General features: G+C 54.7%; 1 protein-coding gene and 1 non-coding gene across 2 annotated transcripts in view; both read left to right on the top strand.

Moving 5' to 3' along the window:
• The window catches only part of MRC2 (mannose receptor C type 2), a 65,147-nt gene extending 49,185 nt beyond the window's left edge, over positions 1-15,962 (top strand). Inside the window, exons 13-30 of the mRNA XM_032139083.2 lie at positions 926-1,068; positions 2,218-2,320; positions 2,588-2,726; positions 2,836-2,871; positions 3,229-3,389; positions 3,491-3,558; positions 4,243-4,343; positions 4,639-4,781; positions 10,677-10,791; positions 10,889-11,052; positions 11,243-11,351; positions 11,913-12,151; positions 12,286-12,454; positions 12,548-12,697; positions 13,041-13,160; positions 13,348-13,527; positions 14,493-14,519; positions 14,612-15,962. Coding sequence (XP_031994974.1) covers positions 926-1,068; positions 2,218-2,320; positions 2,588-2,726; positions 2,836-2,871; positions 3,229-3,389; positions 3,491-3,558; positions 4,243-4,343; positions 4,639-4,781; positions 10,677-10,791; positions 10,889-11,052; positions 11,243-11,351; positions 11,913-12,151; positions 12,286-12,454; positions 12,548-12,697; positions 13,041-13,160; positions 13,348-13,527; positions 14,493-14,519; positions 14,612-14,832 — 2,388 coding nt within the window. The 3' untranslated portion in view covers positions 14,833-15,962. The remainder of the gene's footprint in view (positions 1-925; positions 1,069-2,217; positions 2,321-2,587; positions 2,727-2,835; positions 2,872-3,228; positions 3,390-3,490; positions 3,559-4,242; positions 4,344-4,638; positions 4,782-10,676; positions 10,792-10,888; positions 11,053-11,242; positions 11,352-11,912; positions 12,152-12,285; positions 12,455-12,547; positions 12,698-13,040; positions 13,161-13,347; positions 13,528-14,492; positions 14,520-14,611) is intronic.
• On the top strand, positions 6,283-6,388 carry LOC116459576 (U6 spliceosomal RNA). Its single transcript, XR_004245615.1, has one exon. It is a non-coding gene; the product is annotated as a U6 spliceosomal RNA (small nuclear RNA).
• Positions 15,963-18,673: the final 2,711 nt, after the last annotated feature.

Here is an 18,673-nt window from a genome sequence, read left to right as displayed (position 1 = left end):
CACCAGACTGCAGACGGGTGATTTCTGGTGAGACTTGTCCATGGAATCTGGAGGCCTGGTGCTCAATAATCATTTGATGAATTGAGGGAACCACAGATCATTGATTTCAGAGGTTCCCAAATGTTGGGGCCAGCCTAGCTGTTCTTCAGAATTGCTTGGGGAACCTGATAAAAATAAAATCTTGGCTGGGCGCGGTGGCTCACGCCTGTAATCCCAGCACTTTGAGAGGCCGAGGTGGGCAGATCACGAGGTCAGGAGATGGAGACCATCCTGGCTAATATGGTGAAACCCCGTCTCTACTAAAAATACAAAAAATTAGCCAGGCATGGTGGCGGGCACCTGTAGTCCCAGCTGCTCGGGAGGCTGAGGCAGGAGAACGGCGTGAACCCGGGAGGCGGAGCTTGCTGTGAGCTGAGATCGCACCACTGCACTCCAGCCTGGGCAACAGAGTGAGACTCCGTCTCAAAAATAAATAAATAAATAAATAAAAATAAAAAAAAATCTAGGCTGTCATGATGGAGATTTAGATTCATTAGGTCTGGATTGGGCCTGGTAATCTGTATTTTTAACCACTCTAGGTTTGGGAGCCACTGGCAGAGTCCAAAGTCTTTTATTATGCACAGAAACTGAAGTCTAGGGAGAAGAAGGGACTTAGCCACGTTAAGCTGTGGCTCTGCTGGGATTAGAGCCCGGGTCTCCCTGCTGGTCAGGGGATGGGGCTCAGGGGCACTCTCCAGGAGGTGACTGTGCCAGCTCCCCTCCCCGGACCTCATCTGCAGATGAACAGGATTGTCCTTAGCTATCCTGAGCCCCCTGTCCAGTGAGGCTCCAGCCCCCTCCTCTGCCATGGTGGGAAAGGCAGTAGGTGCCCCCTGAGGGGTGGGCCAGTGGGGACAGCTTAGACAGCTGGACTCTGCCCCTGCAGGTGTTCAGCTCAGAGCGGCTACAGGACAAGAAGAGCTGGGTCCAGGCCCAGGGGGCCTGCCAGGAGCTGGGGGCCCAGCTGCTGAGCCTGGCCAGCTACGAGGAGGAGCACTTTGTGGCCAACATGCTCAACAAGATCTTCGGGTACTGAGCCAGGCTGAGGCGTGGTAGGAGGGCACCTGCGCACGTGTAGGAGCAGGCATGGCCGACAGACCTTGGTTTTGTTGGGCGAGGGGGGGATGGCAGAATGTGGGTGACCCCAGGGAGGCCTGCATCTGCTGCTGGTGCCAGGACCATCTTGTCCTCACTCAAGTAGCCATGGTGCCCTGGTGGCTTGGGAGAACACGCTGGTGTGATCCATGCACTCATAGGAGACTGTGTATTGCTCACCATCATCCCCCCAGCAATGCTCCAACAGACCCACAAACTTACATATGTACCCCCCACCCCATTGCAAAATCTCCCACACGCTGGTCCTGGCAAGTGTTTCCCCTTACCTTACACCATCCCACAATGACCCATGCTCCTCAATCAACAGTTTTTCCTGAGAGATAGGAGGAGAAAGGCCACAGCTGTGAGGATTTGCCCATGGGCATCCCTCGAGACACCACCTCTGTCCTGGGCTCGGAGCATCAGCACCTGGAATCCCCTAGCACTGGGGAAATCCAGATGAATCCGGGCTTCCTGATAGCTTAATTGAAGGGATCGCTCCTCTCAGCAAACATTGAGATTACATTATTTGACTCATAATTACAATAGCTCGTGGTCATCACTTCTCACCACGTACCAGGCACTGTGCTAAACATATAATCCTCACTGAAGCCTCCCAACAACCCTGTGGAGTAGATGTTAACCCCTGACCCTTGTGGGTTGATAGAGAGGTTATTTGCCCAAGTTCATGGGTGAACGGATACTTGAATCCAGGTTTATTTAACTCCAGAGCCGTAGATCCCTGCCACCTGCTCATCTGAACTTCCTAAACTCCGTAAAGTAAAAGCCTGCAGAATCTTGCTGGGCCGGGCACCCCCACCCAAAAGGAACCCAAACGAAGGGGAGGAGCCACTGCCCCTTGAGTGGATGGCTTGGTCCAGCTCTCCCCAGCTCTGTCTTGGGGGAGAACTTTACCGAAGTGACCTCAACGCTGTATCGATGGGTCAATGTGAAGCCCAGATGGAGAGGCCCCAGGCCCTGGGGGCTACCCCGGTCACAGCTGCAAGGGACAGGGGGCACGTTTGGGTCCCTGCCCCTCTCACTTCCCATCTCTTCCGTCCCCACTCCTGGGTTGTGCTGAAGTGAATCAGAACCCGAGATCCACGAGCAGCACTGGTTCTGGATCGGCCTGAACCGTCGGGATCCCAGAGGGGGTCAGAGTTGGCGCTGGAGTGACGGCCTAGGGGTGAGGGGGCCTGGGGTACTTGGGACAGTGAGGCAGGGAGCTTGGTGGGCGGGGCCTGTTTGGGGCGGGGCCTGAAGGTGGGGGGGTTTTCTTGGGGGCTGGGCCCCTGGTCGGAGCCGGCTTCAGGAAAGCAGGTCCGAGAGGGGTCACCCGGCCCCGGGTGAGAATTCCCAGCTCAGGCCAGGCCTCTTGTTCACCTGTTCTGGGCATGGGGGCGGCCTGCACCTTGCGCCTCACATTTCTCTTCCCTCCACCCGCCTCCTCCAGTTCTCTTACCACAATTTCGACCGGAGCCGGCACGACGACGACGACATCCGGGGCTGTGCGGTGCTGGACCTGGCCTCCCTGCAGTGGGTGGCCATGCAGTGCGACACACAGCTGGACTGGATCTGCAAGATCCCCAGAGGTTGGCTGGAGTGGCGCTGGGGGACGCGGGATGGAGCGAAGGGTAGCGGGGCCGGGAATTCCAGGGAGGGTCTCCTTTCCTCACAATGTCTTTGTCCTTGTTCCCCTAGGTACGGACTTGCGGGAGCCCGACGACAGCCCTCAAGGTGAGGACCCCCCCCCCCCAGCCCATCCCGCTACCCATCGCGTGGGAGGGGGCGTCAACTCTGGGGTAACGCCCGAGAGGCCTGAATGAAACGGGGGTGGGGGGATGAGGAGTTCCGGTCGAGAGAAGGGGGACGGGGTTGGCTCGGATGGAGACAGCCGCAGCCCTGTTTGCTTCCGTCTGGGAGGCGAGGCAAGCCTGGAGCCTGGGACCTGGCACGGTGCCTGCCTGGGTCTGGTGTGCCCGCAGGCTTGCCTGCTGCCGCCTGGCTCTGCCCCGGCCCTGCCGCGCCCGCCTCCGGGGCCTGGCGTGCAACCTCGGCCTGGCCGCCGCTCCCACGCCCGCGCTGCTCCTGCAGGCCGACGGGAATGGCTGCGCTTCCAGGAGGCCGAGTACAAGTTCTTTGAGCACCACTCCACGTGGGCGCAGGCGCAGCGCATCTGCACGTGGTTCCAGGCCGAGCTGACCTCCGTGCACAGCCAGGCGGAGCTAGACTTCCTGGGCCACAACCTGCAGAAGGTGGGCATTGGATGGAGCAGGGGGCTGCAGGCTGGGGGAGGGCAGGCCCGGGATGAGGGCAGGGGGCTGCCCACCCACACCTGCCCGCCTGGCTTCTCCAGTTCTCCCGGGCCCAGGAGCAGCACTGGTGGATCGGCCTGCACACCTCTGAGAGCGATGGGCGCTTCAGGTAGGAACCCAGGCAGGCAGCAGATGTGGAAGGGGGCTGGCTGTCCACACACAGAGCACAGAGACAGACTTGCATTTGAATCCAGCCCTACCCCTTGCTGGCTGTGTGGCCTTGAGCAAGCGATTTAACTTTTCTGGGCCTTGGTTTTCTCATCTGAAAATGGGAATATGAGGCCTGCCTGGTAAGATTTTTGTGAAGATTAGAAATAACATACGTGAAGTTCTTACGCAGCATCCAGCACATTAGTTACTACATAATGGCAGCTCCTGTTATGTCTGGTGTCATTCATCATGACTAAGTCCCTCTCGCGAAGTGGGCAGAACGTATGATGATCCGGGGGCCTCTTTGTATTTGGTGCCTACTTACCATGCACTGGGGGGCTTGAGGCAGGAAGGACCAGGAGCACCTGGGAATCAGAATTTGAGCTTGTCTTTGCCCTTGGCCTTCCTGCCCTGGAGTCCTCAGGCTTCTTTTCTGGAGCAGCAAGTGTCCAGGGACAGCTGGGGCCTTATCTAAAGGCACCAGGTCCTTGGGTCTGTGACTGCCCTGAACTCAGTAGCCCCACTCCTCAGCCTACAGCCACTAAACCCCAGAACCTGGGACCTTCTCTGCCCCCATTTCTGTATCCAGTGGAGGCCCACCCAGGGCCGGTGCTGGAGTTACCTCTGCTCCATGCCATTGCAGATGGACAGATGGTTCCATTATAAACTTCATCTCCTGGGCACCAGGCAAACCTCGGCCTGTCGGCAAGGACAAGAAGTGCGTGTACATGACAGCCAGCCGAGGTGAGGGCAAGGTGGGGGCAGAGCACGCAGTCAGCTGTGCAGAGGGTTGATGTTGGGCAAGCCTGGGCGGAAGTCATGTCTCTTCTCCTTCTCTTTGTTCCCACAACCCAATAAAGGCTAAACTCAGCGAGGGGTGGGCCTGTCTCCATGGTCCAGAAGACTTGAGTTCGGAGCTGGACACAGGCCCTGAGCCTCTGCCCAGCCTCCTCTCAGGGCATGAGGCTGAGTGTGCTGCCAGCCATGCCCTGCCCTGCTCTGCCCTGGGGGTGACTGCCCTCCCCTCCCCTTTCCGCAGAGGACTGGGGGGACCAGAGGTGCCTGACAGCCTTGCCCTACGTCTGCAAGCGCAGCAACATCACCAAAGAAACGCAGCCCCCAGACCTGCCAACTACAGCCCTAGGGGGCTGCCCCTCTGGCTGGATCCAGTTCCTCAACAAGGTAGGAGGTGGCAAGGGGGCACCCAAGGGAGTCACGGGAGAGGATGTGAACAGGGTAAGGCTGAGCCTCAGGAGTCCTGGCCTTTTGGCAGCACCAAACTCATGGCCTCTTGCCTGTACCCACCAACTTCTCTTTCACCTGGCCCCAGTACCAGGGCCAGACTCCTTGGAAAATGACTCAGTGTAGTAGCACCTTCCAATCCTCCGGGAAGCAAGGTTGTCCAAATTGGAGAGTTATCTAGATCAGTGATTGCCAAAGATTTTTTTTTTTTTTTTTTTTTGAGGAGTTTCACTCTTGTCACCCAGGCTGGAGTGCAGTGGCATGATCTCGGCTCACTGCAACCTCTGCCTCCCGGGTTCAACCAATTCTCCTGCCTCAGCCTCCCGAGTAGCTGGGATTACAGGCACCTGCCACCACGCCTGGCTAATTTTTGTATTTTTAGTAGAGATGGGGTTTCACCACGTTGGCCAGGCTAGTCTCGAACCTCTGAACTCAGATGATCACTGCCTTGGCCTCCCAAAGTGCTGGGATTACAGATGTGAGCCACCGCGCCCGGCCTGATTGCCAAAGACTTTGATAATGAACTCCTATTAGTAAAACAAAATATTGAGCTTACATAACCAAACTATGTGTGTGTACATTTAACTTATATATGTATAATATGTGTGTGTAAATAAAACCTACTTCCATACTAAATGACTAATATTATATATAGTAAAATATGTATAAGAACAAAAGAGTATAAAACATTAGCTAAAGATTTTTAAATACTTTTAAGTTTAAAACATGTTTTTGGCTGGGCGTGGTGGGTCACACCTGTAATCCCAGCACTTTGGGAGGCTGAGGCGGGTGAATCACCTGAGATCAGGAGTTCGAGACCAGCCTGACCAACATGGAGAAACCCCATCTCTACTAAAAATACAAAATTAGCTGAATGTGGTGGCACATGCCTGTAATCCCAGCTACTCGGGAGGATGAGGCAGGAGAATTGCTTGAACCCCAGAGGCGGAAGTTGCGGTGAGTCAAGATCATGCCATTGCACTCCAGCCTGGGCAACAAAAGCAAAACTCCGTCTCAAAAAAAACAAACAAAAACAGCAAAAAAAAACCAACTTTTTTTTTTTTTTCTTACTAGTGGTATGAAAACATTTTTCTGTGCTCACTCAAAAGTGATTAATTGGCTAGGAGAGGTAGCTCACACCTGTAATCCCAGCACTTTGGGAAGCTGAGGCAGGAGGATGACTTGAGCCCGGGAGTTCGAGACCAGTCTGGGCAACATGGAGAGACCACGTCTCTACAAAAAATAGAAAAATTAACCAGGTGTGATGGTGCACACCTGTAGTCCCAGCTACCCAGGGGGTGGGAAGTGGGAGGATCCCCTGAACCCAGGAGCTAGAGGCTTCAATGAGCCGTGGTCATGCCACTGTATACCAGCCTAGGCAATGGAGTGAGACCCTTTCTCAAAAAAAAAAAAAGATCAATTATAATAATTATTGTTTAATATGCTCACTTTGGCAGCACATGTGTGAAAAGTGAAACAATACAGAGAAGGTTAGCATGGCCCTGCACAAGGATGCTATGCAAATTCCTGAAGGGTTCCATATGTTGTGTAGTTCATGAAAGTTGAAGGTTGTTCAACGAAAAAATTATTGTTTAAACAATTTCAATAAGACCAATGTGATTGCATATACTTCATGTTTTTAAAAAATCTTAGTCCGACACTTTATGACCCATGACTCACAGGTCTAACGTGTTGGAAATCCAAGTTATTTCAAAACATGTATTTCATGGTGGCTATAGATTAAAGATGCCTCACAAAAACAAATAGATTGAAGTGAAAAAAGTTCATCCATCATTGGCTGGGCTTTCTAAATAATTCTCCCCATTTTTAGTCCTTCTACCAATTAAACATTTTTGTTTAAAAATTGGCTAGTAGGCTGGGAGGCTGAGCCCTGGGAGGATCGCTTGAAGCCAGGAGTTCGAGACCAACCTGGGCAATATAGCAAGACCCCATCTAGAAAATTCTTTTTCCAAGTGTTTCGAGTGTGCAGGTAGGAAAGCTTGGGGCACTAAAATTAATCACTATGGATGCATTTCTAAACATGTTTTCAAAACACCCCCTCCATAGTGTGAGTTTCTTCCCCACAGTCGTTATTTTTCCATGCACAGGCTGATGTATTAGACCTGATTAGTCCTTCATTGTTTTTACCTAGCGACTGACAAAGAGTTCATAGCAGGAAGAGAAGGTTGTCATTTTCCTTGTAATGTGCCAGGGTCATTGGTATTAATCTCAAGCCATGGCTTCTTTGCAGGACATTTTAAGAACACTTAGCCCTATTGTGAAGATTAGATTAGTTAACACTGCATAATATAATCCACAAATCCTTGTCATACACAGGAAGGCAGCCAGCCTCTTAGTGTCATGGATCTCCTGCCCTCCTCAGAATATTCAAAAGAACATTACACAGCCAGGCACGGTGGCTCATGCCTGTAATCCCAGCACTTTGGGAGGCCGAGGCGGGTGGATCACCTGAGGTCAGGAGTTCGAGACCAACCAGGGCAACATGGTGAAACCTTGTCTCTACTAAAAATACAAAAAATTATCTGGGCATGGTGGTGGACACCTGTAATCTCACCTACTCAGGAGGCTGAGGTAGCAGAATCGCTTGAACCTGGGAGGCAGAGGTTGCAGTGAGCCGAGATCACGCCACTGTACTCCAGCCTGGGCGAGAGATTGAGACTCTGTCTCAAAACGAAACAAAACAAAAACCACAAAAAACAAATTACACCTCTTCTACCTTTAAAAATTAAGGCATGTATATTATTAAAACTTTGGAAAATTCAGAAGAGAAACCAAAACTCACCCAACACTCTCCAGAGATCACAGCTATCAATATTTGTTATTCTCCTTCCTGCCTTTTTCCATGGAATTGAGCTCATACTAAATAATATAATTTCCTACTAAACTCTTCTTTCTCTGTATCATATTTTGAGTATCTCTCATGTTATGAAGTTTTTCCAAAAACTTGTTCTTTTTCCACCCACTTTTTAAACAGAATATATTTTACATATGTAATAGGTCCCATTCTTAATCATCATTGTCAAGATACCAGTTACTCTCCTGCCCTCTGGAAAGTTCTGTTTGTTTTTGTTTTTGAGATAGAGTCTTGCTCTGTCCAAAAACTGCTGGAGTATGGTGGTACCATCATGGCTTACTTACTGCAGCCTCGACTTCCTGGGCTCAAGTGATCCTCCTGCCTCAGCCTCCTGAGTAGCTGGCACTACAGGCTCATGCCATCATGCCCAGCTAATTTTTCTATGTTTTTTGTAGAGATGGGGTTTTACCATGTTGTCCAGGCTGGTTTTGAACTTCTGGGCTCAAGCGATCCTCCTGCCTTGGCCTTCCAAAGGGCAGGGATTACGGGTGTGAGCCACTGTGCCTGGCCTGTGGAAAGCTCTGGAAGTATGCTAGGGTGTTCACTCCTTCACTGCCTGCCCTCACACATCTTGCTTTACTAGTTCTGTGCCCTTCTTCGTGTCCCTATAGCATTTGGATGTAGGTAAAGCATTTATGGCAGCTGTCCCCAACCTTTTTGGCACCAGGGACTGGTTTCTTGGAAGACAATTTTTCCACGTACTGGGGGAGGGGAGGGATGGTTTTGGGATGAAACTGTTCCACCTCAGATCATCAGGCATTAGATTCTCATAAGGAGCACGTAACCTAGATCCCTCGCATGTGCAGTTCATGGTAGGGTTCGCACTCCTATGAGAATCTTGGCTGGGTGCGGTGGCTCACGCCTATAATCCCAGCACTTTGGGAGGCCTAGGTGGGCAGATTACCTGAGGTCAGGAGTTTGAAACCAGCCTGGCCAACATGGTGAAACCCTGTCTCTACTAAAAATACAAAAATCAGCCAGGTGTGGTGGTGGGCGCCTGTAATCCCAGCTACTTGGGAGGCTGAGGCAGGAGAATAGCTTGAACCTGGGAGGTGGAGGTTGCAGTGAGCCGAGATTGCGCCATTGCACTCCAGTCTGGGCAACAAAGCAAGACTCCATCTCAACAACAACAACAAAAAAGAATCTAATGCCCCTGCTGATCCGACAGGAGGTGGAGCTCAGGCTGTAATGCCCCCTCGCCCTGCTGCTCACCTCCTAAGAGGCCAGGGACCCCAGGTTTGTGAGACAGCCTCTTCCACTAGCTTTAAGCTCCTGGAGGGCAGGGCCACTAGCACCTGCCATACCCCTTAATACACTTGCACGTGGCAGGGATGCCCTGAGTGTCGGCTGGACTGAGCTGAATACCCTCTCCCTTTAGCTGTCACTTCTTGCTAGTGCTGGTGTGACCTTGCTGCTTCCAAGTTTATGGGGAATTCTACTCGTTATTTAAGTTGGGCCTCAGCATGGCTCTGAAACTACTTCTGTGAAACCAAATCCTTGAACTTTGTGACAGACCTCCAAAAATCTGCATTATTTCTGGGCTGACAATTTTTTACCCCAAATCTGCCATCTGCATCAGTAAGGATGGTGCTGGAGCTAATTATTAATAGTCACAGCTCTCACTGGTTAAGTGCCTACTGTGTCATGTACTGTTATCTTTAATCCTTAAAATGATCCCCAAAGACAGGCTTTGTATCACCACTTTACAGAGGGGTAAGTTGAGGCCATAAGGTTATCAGAGCTGGAATCTGACATCTCCCCCTTACCTGAATCCCACCCCTGACTTTATGACTCCAAAGCTTCCCTACACCCTTTCTTTTCTTTTTCTTTTCTTTTCTTTCTTTTTTTTTTGAGACAGAGTTTCGCTCTTGTTGCCCAGGCTGGAGTGCAATGGCGTGATCTCAGCTCACTGCAACCTCCACCTCCTGGGTACAAGTGATTCTCCTGCCTCAGCCTCCCAAGTAGCTGGGATTACAGGCATGTGCCAACACACCCAGCTAATTTTGTATTTTTAGTAGGGACGGGGTTTCTCCATGTTGGTCAGGCTGGTCTCGAACTCCCGACCTCAGGTGATCCACCTGCCTTGGCCTCCCAAAGTGCTGGGATTACAGGTGTGAGCCACCGTGCCTGGCCAACACACTTTATTTTCCATCACACTGCCTCTGAGCAGAAAATCATCAGATATTCATTTTCCTAAGAAAGAGTCTTCACTTGATGAGAGATTTCCTACCCAGGGCTTTTGTTTGTTTGTTTGTTTTGAAACCTTATGGAGCTAATGAAAGTGGGAAAAGAGAAATGTAAAATTACAGAGTTAGAAGTGCTGCTAATAGATCATTCAACAATAGAGATAAAAGTGTCCTAGGGCTGGGCGTGGTGAAACCCCATCTCTACTAAAAATACAAAAAATTAGCTGGGCGTGGTGGTGGGCCCCTGCAGTCCCAGCTACTCAGGAGGCTGAGGCAGGAGAATGGTGTGAACCTAGGAGGCGGAGCTTGCAGTGAGGGGAGATGGTGCCGCTGCACTCCAGCCTGGGAGACAGAGCGAGACTCCATCTCAAAAAGAAAAAAAAAGGTGTCCTAGAGATGATCATGTAAGTTCAAAGGGCAAGATAACGGATGTCAGATAACACTTGGAAGGGTGTTTAGCAGAAAACAAGATAGGTCCTTGTCCCCATCTTCCTAGTGCTTGGCCTAGGCACTGTTGTCATAGCCTTTGATGGCCCAAAGAAATCCTCCCATTTAAAGATCCCCTGGAGTGTGGGCAGTTGTGTGTGAATCTGCAGTTCCAAGCTGGGAGGTGCTGGAGGCTGCCCCAAGGAGACCCAGCTGTCCTGGTTCTCAGATACTGTTCTCTCCCGGCCCTCAAAGGCCCCCCAGGACCTGCTGCTGAGGGGCGCGCCTTTCCGGGTGTGTGGATGGGGAGGTGGGGCTGGCCATTACATCCCCACCTCTGCCCCACAGTGTTTTCAGGTCCAGGGCCAGGACCCCCAGAGCCGGGTGAAGTGGTCAGAGGCACAGTTCTCCTGTGAACAGCAAGAGGCCCAGCTGGTCACCATCACAAACCCCTTAGAGCAAGGTAGGGCCAGCCTATGGGGAGCCCCCAGTATCCTCTGACACTGTCCCCCCAAATAGCTATAGCAGAGTCACTCATAAATGTCTTCTGGGGACCGTAGCATTCATCACAGCCAGCCTGCCCAATGTGACCTTTGACCTTTGGATTGGCCTCCACGCCTCGCAGAGGGACTTCCAGTGGGTGGAGCAGGAGCCTCTGATGTATGCCAACTGGGCACCTGGGGAGCCCTCTGGCCCTAGCCCTGCTCCCAGCGGCAACAAACCGGTGAGGATGCCCTCCCTGTTCCCCTCCGCACCCCACTGCCCTAAGCCTGTGGGGCTGCCTTTGTCCCAGTGTCTCCCCATGCCCGGGGGTCTCCTTTCTTCCAGCCTCTTTGCTCACATTGCAGCCTTTTGGGGACAGTAGCACAGGGAGGCAGCTGCTGGGGCTCCCCTGAGCAGCTCCCTCCCCCCAGACCAGCTGTGCGGTGGTCCTGCACAGCCCCTCAGCCCACTTCACTGGCCGCTGGGACGATCGGAGCTGCACGGAGGAGACCCATGGCTTCATCTGCCAGAAGGGCACGGGTATGTGTCACCAGTCACCTGGGAAACCCCAGCGGGGCCCTGGCACTGGGCTGGATGCTGGGACCATGCCAGGAGGAAGGAATCATGGTCCCTGGCAGAGCGGGACTCTGCTTGGGAAGCAGATGGGCAGAAAGGCAAGGTGCCAATAAGATGGAAAAGCAGTAGCACCCACGGGTCTTGGGACGAAGATTTGGGAGTACGGAGGGCTCGTTGGGTCGGGGGGAGAGCTAGACGCTGGGCTGCATGGAGTGCTGGCACATGTGGCATCAAGGACCCTGAGGTTCCAGGTCCAAGACACCTTTAGCTCCATGCGTAGGTGGCCTCTGCCCTGGGTTCCTTGGGTAGGAGGAGGTCAAGGCCCTCGCCTCCCTGTCCATTTGTTAGCAAACACCTATTATTAATAATATCAGGGCTGACACCTACCAAGCCTTGGTCTGGGCCAAGTGCCGAGCCTGGTGGAGACCTGGTCTTTGCCTGGTGTCCGGCCTTCTCCTGGCCTTGTGCCTGGGAATGGGGTGAGGGAAGCAGAGCCCAGCCTGAACCCTGACCCCTTCCCTGTAGACCCCTCCCTGAGCCCGTCCCCAGCAGCGCTGCCCCCCGCCCCGGGCACTGAGCTCTCCTACCTCAACGGCACCTTCCGGCTGCTTCAGAAGCCACTGCGCTGGCACGATGCCCTCCTGCTGTGTGAGAGCCGCAATGCCAGCCTGGCCTACGTACCCGACCCCTACACCCAGGCATTCCTTACGCAGGCTGCCCGAGGGCTGCGCACGCCGCTCTGGATCGGGCTGGCTGGCGAGGAGGTGGGCTCCCGATGCTGTTGCCCTGGGCCCCAGCCTTGCCCGGGTTCCCCTCCCTGCCCCTTCCTGCCCCCCACCTTATCCGCACCCTATCCTGACTATTCCCTTCCTCCTACCCCATGGCCCCCCATGCCCAGGGCTCTCGGCGGTACTCCTGGGTCTCAGAGGAGCCACTGAACTACGTGGGCTGGCAGGATGGGGAGCCCCAGCAGCCGGGGGGCTGTACCTACGTGGATGTGGATGGGGCCTGGCGCACCACCAGCTGTGACACCAAGCTGCAGGGGGCTGTGTGCGGGGTTAGCAGTGGTGAGTGCCCACCTGCCAGGACGGGGGTGTGGGCAAGGTGTTGGTGGCCCCCGGGAGGGTGCTGGGCCACTTCTTAATCCTGTACCCCCACAGGGCCCCCTCCTCCCCGAAGAATAAGCTACCATGGCAGCTGTCCCCAGGGGCTGGCAGACTCCGCGTGGATCCCCTTCCGGGAGCACTGCTATTCTTTCCACATGGAGCTGCTGATGGGCCACAAGGAGGCACGACAGCGCTGCCAGAGAGGTGGGTGACCAGGCCAGAGCCCACACATGGTGGGCAGGTGGCACCTCCTCTCGTGGGCACTCAGATCCATGAGTACATCCCCACACTGATCTCTACCCATAGGCAGCACTTACACAAGATGCCCTCATGCTGTCACATGCAGAGGCCATACATGACGCTATATGTGCATATGCTGCCCCCCATACACTTGCACACGTGCACACACACACACACACACACATGAATCCACAGACTCCACACCATCCTCTACTCAGGCTGCAGAGAAGAGGGCTGGGGCAGCTCTGGGGGGCTCTGCCCCCGCCGGAGACCCATCCGCCCTGACGTGGGCCTTCTTTGCATCCAGCGGGCGGGGCAGTCCTGTCTATTCTGGATGAGATGGAGAATGTGTTTGTCTGGGAGCACCTGCAGAGCTATGAGGGCCAGAGTCGGGGCGCCTGGCTGGGCATGAACTTCAATCCCAAAGGTGGGTGCCCTGTGTATGGGGTGGGGAGATCAGGCCTCAGGCTGTAAGAGGCTGCCCTCCACTCTGCCCTGAGCCTTGCCCTGGGGCTTGTCAGGGGACGGGGAGTCGGTTCTAGAACACGCCTGCTCTCCTCCACCTACTCCTGCCCCACCTTGTCCCTGCTCCCTCAGCGTCTTCTTTCCTGCAGGAGGCACCCTGGTCTGGCAGGACAACACAGCTGTGAACTACTCCAACTGGGGGCCCCCGGGCTTGGGCCCCAGCATGCTGAGCCACAACAGCTGCTACTGGATTCAGAGCAACAGCGGGCTATGGCGCCCCGGCGCTTGCACCAACATCACCATGGGTGTCGTCTGCAAGCTTCCTCGTGGTGAGCGCCAGGCAGGCCCACGCTCAGCCTCCTTCCACCCTGTGCCGCTGGTCCTGGGCTGGGGCTGGGGGCTGCTACACAACTGCAGGGGGCACAGCCGATGGGAAGGCCTGAACAGACCAGACTGCGGGCAGCTGGGACTCCCAGGATAAATTAGTCTGTGGGATGGACTGGACCTGAAACTTATCATCTAAACTAGACCACAAGGCTTGGGGGTCAGCAACCCCCTGTCACTTTGTAGTGGTCAAGGGCATGGACAAAGTTCAAGTCCTGGTCATGTCACTTACCAATGGTGTGACCTTGGGCAGAGTCTGTGGCCTCAGTTTCCTCATATGTAAAATGGTAATAATAGTAGTCCCAGACTGATGTGGTGGCTCATGCCTGTAATCCCAGCACTTTGGGAGGCTGAGGTGGGTGGATCGCTTGAGGTCAGGGTTTCAAGACCAGCCTGGCCAACATGGTGAAACCCTGTCTCTACCAAAAAGTACAAAAATTAGCCGGGAGTGGTAGCACATGCCTATAGTCCCAGCTACTGGGGAGGCTGAGGCATGTGAATTGCTTGAACCCTGGAGGTGAAGGTTGCAGTGAGCCGAGATCACACCACTGCACTCCAGCCTGGGCAACAGAGCAAGACCCTGTCTCCAAAAAAAAAAAAAAGTCCCGACCTCCTAGAGTGCTAGTGAAGATGAGGTGAGTTAGGGAAGGGGCTGACACCCAGGCCTCCCACGAGGGCTGGGCTGAGACCCAGCTGAGTGCAGCATGGCGTTTTCCCTTTCTGGGGGAACCCGAAGTCTTGTCACTTGGGCCTGTGCCCCCACAGTAACCAGAGGTAGGATGGGAGGGGGAGCTAGAGCCTCTTTCTCCCCAGACCTCCCGGCCTAGGCCTGTGTGCTTTGTATGTTTACTTAAATGATTATGATGATGATCACCGCTATTATTAACTGGCCCCCTCCTCTTGCCCACAGCTGAGCAGAGCAGCTTCTCCCCATCAGGTGAGTGAAAGGCAGTGCCCCCAGGTGGGCGGGCAGGAAGCGCTGCTGGGCCTGACGCCCACTTGGCCTTTCACGCCCACTTGCCTCGGCAGCACTTCCAGAGAGCCCGGCGGCGCTGGTGGTGGTGCTGATGGCGGTGCTGCTGCTCCTGGCCTTGCTCACTGCGGCCGTCATCCTTTACCGGAGGCGCCAGAGCATCGAGCGCGGGGCCTTTGAGGGTGCCCGCTACAGCCGCAGCAGCTCCAGCCCCACCGAGGCCACTGAGAAGAACATCCTGGTGTCAGACATGGAAATGAATGAGCAGCAAGAATAGAGCCAGGCGCGTGGGCAGGGCCAGGGCGGGAGGAGCTGGGGAGCTGGGGCCTTGGGTCGGTCTGGCCCCCCACCAGCTGCCTGTCCAGTTGGCCTATGGAAGGGTGCCCTTGGGAGTCGCTGTTGGGAGCTGGAGCTGGGCAGGGCCTGGGCTGGTGGGGTGCCACCCTCCCATAAGGGCTGGGCTGAGACCCAGCTGAGTGCAGCATGGCGTTTCCCTTTCTGGGGGGGCCTGAGGTCTTGTCACCTGGGCCTGTGCCCCCACAGTAACCAGAGGTAGGATGGGAGGGGGAACGAGAGCCTCTTTCTCCCCAGACCCCCCGGCCCAGGCCTGTTGATCCGCGCCCCAGGACCCCCTTCTTTGCAGAGCGTGAGGAGCCTCCCGTGTCCCCTTGGGCAGATCTGTTGCATCTCTCTTCCCACCTGGCAGCCTGAGCTCTGTGCCCCTCACCCTGCTCCCTCTCACCCCTTCTCCCCCGCCCCTTCCTTCTGAGCCGGGCCCTGGGGATTGGGGAGCCCTCTTGTTCCTGGTGAGGATCAGCTGAGGGGGCTGAGCATCTATCACTCCTGTGCCTGCTGGGGTGGCTGTGGGGCCTGGCAGGAGGGGCCTAGGTGGGTTAGGCCTGGGAACCAGGGCACGGGTGTGGTGTCTGCTGGGCTGGAGACAAGACTGGGGAGAGACACCCCAACCTCCCAGGGTGGGAGCTGGGCGGGGCTGGGGTGTCATCTCCTGCCGGGTGGGGGAGGGCTCTGCCCCTGGAAGAGTCCCCTGTGGGGACCAAAATAAGTTCCCTAACATCTCCAGCTCCTGGCTCTGGTTTGGAGCAAGGGGAGGGGTTGCCAGAGTCCTGGGGGCCCCGGAGGAGCAGGAGTCTGGGAGGGCCCAGAGGTCCCACCCTCTAGTGGATCCAGGAGGAGCAGCACCCGAGCCCTGGAGTGGCCCAGTACCCTTCCAAGAGGCCACAGTCCCAGCCAGGATGAAGTATGCGGCCCATCCTGGTGCGACAGCGTGGGACAATGTGAACATGGACTGGAAGACATGGCCCTTTCTTTGTAGTTGATTTTTTAAATGTGCCATTATTGTTTTTAAAAAAAAGGAAAAAAGAAAAGCAAACAAATAAAATACCTTTAAGAGGCTTGAAAGAGAAGGTTCTGCCTTGTCCTGTGGTGAGCCTGCTTCTTCACGTCTGTCCCTTTGGAGATAACTCTCGTTTTGGAGCTTACACCACAGGTGTTTTCTGTAGCTGGCCATTTTGCGTCTGTCTCTGGGCCTCCAGGGGACACTCTCACCCCCCGATCTTCTTCAGGAGCTCACCCCTCTGCACCTGCGCCCCCCTCTCTCTGTTCCTGGGGGCTTGAATGTGGGTGAGAACTCAGGAGCCAGGCCATCTGCTGCTGAGCAGCCAGCCGTGCAAGCTTGGGCAACTTAGCACACCTCTCAACATGTGCACAGTGGGGAGAACCGGACCCACCTCCTGGGGTTGTTTTAAGGATATGTGAGGATCAAGGGAGCTCATCTGTGCAGAGCACTTAGAACAGTGCCTCTGGGCTCTGTAAGCATTAGGCGTTACTGCCGTTTCTGGGCTGCGGCTCCAGGGGAGCACTCGATGTGTCCAGGCCGGCCCTGGGTGGGGGCTCCATGTCACCGTCCTTCCAAGGCAGCCATCATACCTGCCCTCTAACAGCCTGAAAGTTCACATGTGTCCTTAGGGGGCCTGGGCTCTGAAACCACAGAAGGTAGAATGGACAGCAGGACCTTTACTCATCTGCTTGTTCATTCAGCCGGTATTTGAGCTGCAGATGCCAACAAAGGAAGGTTAACCAACGCCAGTCGGGCGAGCCAGGGGGAAGCTGCTAATGTGGCCTGTGTGGCTGGGGAGGGTCTCACTAGAGGGAGTGAGATTGACTGCAGCCTGAATGAGGTGGGGGAGTGAGCAACGCAAATATCTGGGCCAGGGCTAGGGGGGCATCCCTGGTGCTTTAGGGAACCAGCAGGGAGGCGAGGTGGGCTGGGGCTGAGATGAGTCAGAGGCAGGGCCAATAGATTGTCCAAGGCCTTGAAGGCAGTGGTAGAATGTAGCATTATTTTCAGGATAGTGGGAAGTCAGTGGGAATGGCTAATCGGGCTGACCTTTTAACAAGATCATTCTGGCTAGGAGATGAGAAATAGACAATGGATGGGAAACGGGGGAGTGAAAGCAGGAAGGCTGGTGCGGAAGCTCTTGTAATAAATTCAGGCACAACAAGATGGTGGTTTGTTGGGATCAGGACTGCAGCAGTGGTCAGATTTTCTGTGTGTGTGTGTTTTGCCCTGTTCATGATCTTTAAAATAAGTTTCCACTTTTATGAATAAACAATGCAGTCACGCAGTTCAAACCTAAATGATATCCCAAGATAGATGTTAGGCAAGTCCTGCCCCTGCCCGTCCCCCTCCAGCCTATACCCTCCTGCCCTGTCAGTTTCCTGTCTTTCCAGTGTTTCTTTGTGAAAGCAAATTAACGCCAGATTGGACTGAAGGGATGGCGGATGCCCTTGCTGGGGATGGGATCTGCCTGGGGAATGGCAGTGGGAGTCAGGAAGCACTCCAAGCTTCCCGCCTGGACTGCAGGGTGAATGGGGTGCCGTTTCCTGAGACGGGAGCCCTAGGGAGAGCCCATGAGCTGCTGGCCTGAGTCCAGGACTACGGTGGAGCCCAGGAGACCCCCTCCAGCAATCCTCTCTGTGCTGCCCCAGCAACGGCAGGACCAGTGGAAGGCGCCTAATCATTCAGGGGAGGGAGCCCCAGTCCCGTGGGAGGTTGACCCTGGAGTGAGTTGCTCTCTAGCCCTGCAGCCCAAAAACCTCCCTTTGTGAGTTAAGTGCCCTGCCACTGGCCACAGTGAGAGGTGAAACCAGCTGGACTTCCTGGGTCGAGTGGGGACTTGGAGAACTTTTCTGTCTTACAAGAGGTTTGTAAAATGCACCAATCAGTGCTCTGTAAAAACACACCAATCAGTGCTCAGTAGCTAGCTAGAGGTTTGTAAAATGCACCAATAGTGCTCTGTAAAAATGCACCAGTCAGCACTCTGTAGCTGGCTAGAGATTTGTAAAATGGACCAATCAGCAGGACATGGGGTGGGACAAATAAGGGAATAAAAACTGTGTCCCGCCCCCACCCCACCCCCAGCAGCAACCCGCTCTGGTCCTCTTCCACACTGTGGAAGCTTTGTTCTTTCACTCTTCACAATAAATCTTGCTGCTGTTCCTCACTCTTTGGGTCTGTGCCACCTTTAAGAGCTGTAACACTAGGCCAGGCGCGGTGGCTCACGCCTGTAATCCCAGCACTTTGGGAGGCTGAGACGGGCAGATCATGAGGTGAAACCTGTCTCTACTAAAAATACAAAAAATTAGCCAGGCATGGTGGCAGGCACCTGTAGTTCCAGCTACTCGGGAGGCTGAGGCAGGAGAATGGCGTGAACCCAGGAGGCAGAGCTTGCAGTGAGCCAAGATCGCGCCACTGCACCTGGGCGACAGAGCGAGACTCCGTCTCAAAAAAAGAAAGAAAAAAGAGCTGTAACACTCGCCATGAAGGTCCGCGGCTTCATTCTTGAGGTCAGAGAGACCACGAACCCACTGGAAGGAACCAACTCCTGACACAATACCACAAGAAACATTGGGGGAAAGGCCCGCCCCCCCAGACCCTAGTGACTCTAACCTTGGGAGAGAAGAAAGGCCGAGAGGTGAAGTCAGGGTCACTAGCTTGAGGGGTGGGAGGGAACAGCAGAGGGACTGAGGATCCAAGTGGCCAGAGCTGCCCAAGTCAGTGGCTGGTGCCTGCTGTCCTCACGTCTCTCTGCCTTACT

Source organism: Hylobates moloch, unplaced genomic scaffold, assembly GCF_009828535.3.
Source record: "Hylobates moloch isolate HMO894 unplaced genomic scaffold, HMol_V3 SCAFFOLD_19, whole genome shotgun sequence".
Taxonomy (NCBI): domain Eukaryota; kingdom Metazoa; phylum Chordata; class Mammalia; order Primates; family Hylobatidae; genus Hylobates; species Hylobates moloch.
The sequence above is the reverse complement of the archived record's forward strand: the minus strand, read 5'-3'. Positions and strand labels throughout refer to the sequence as shown.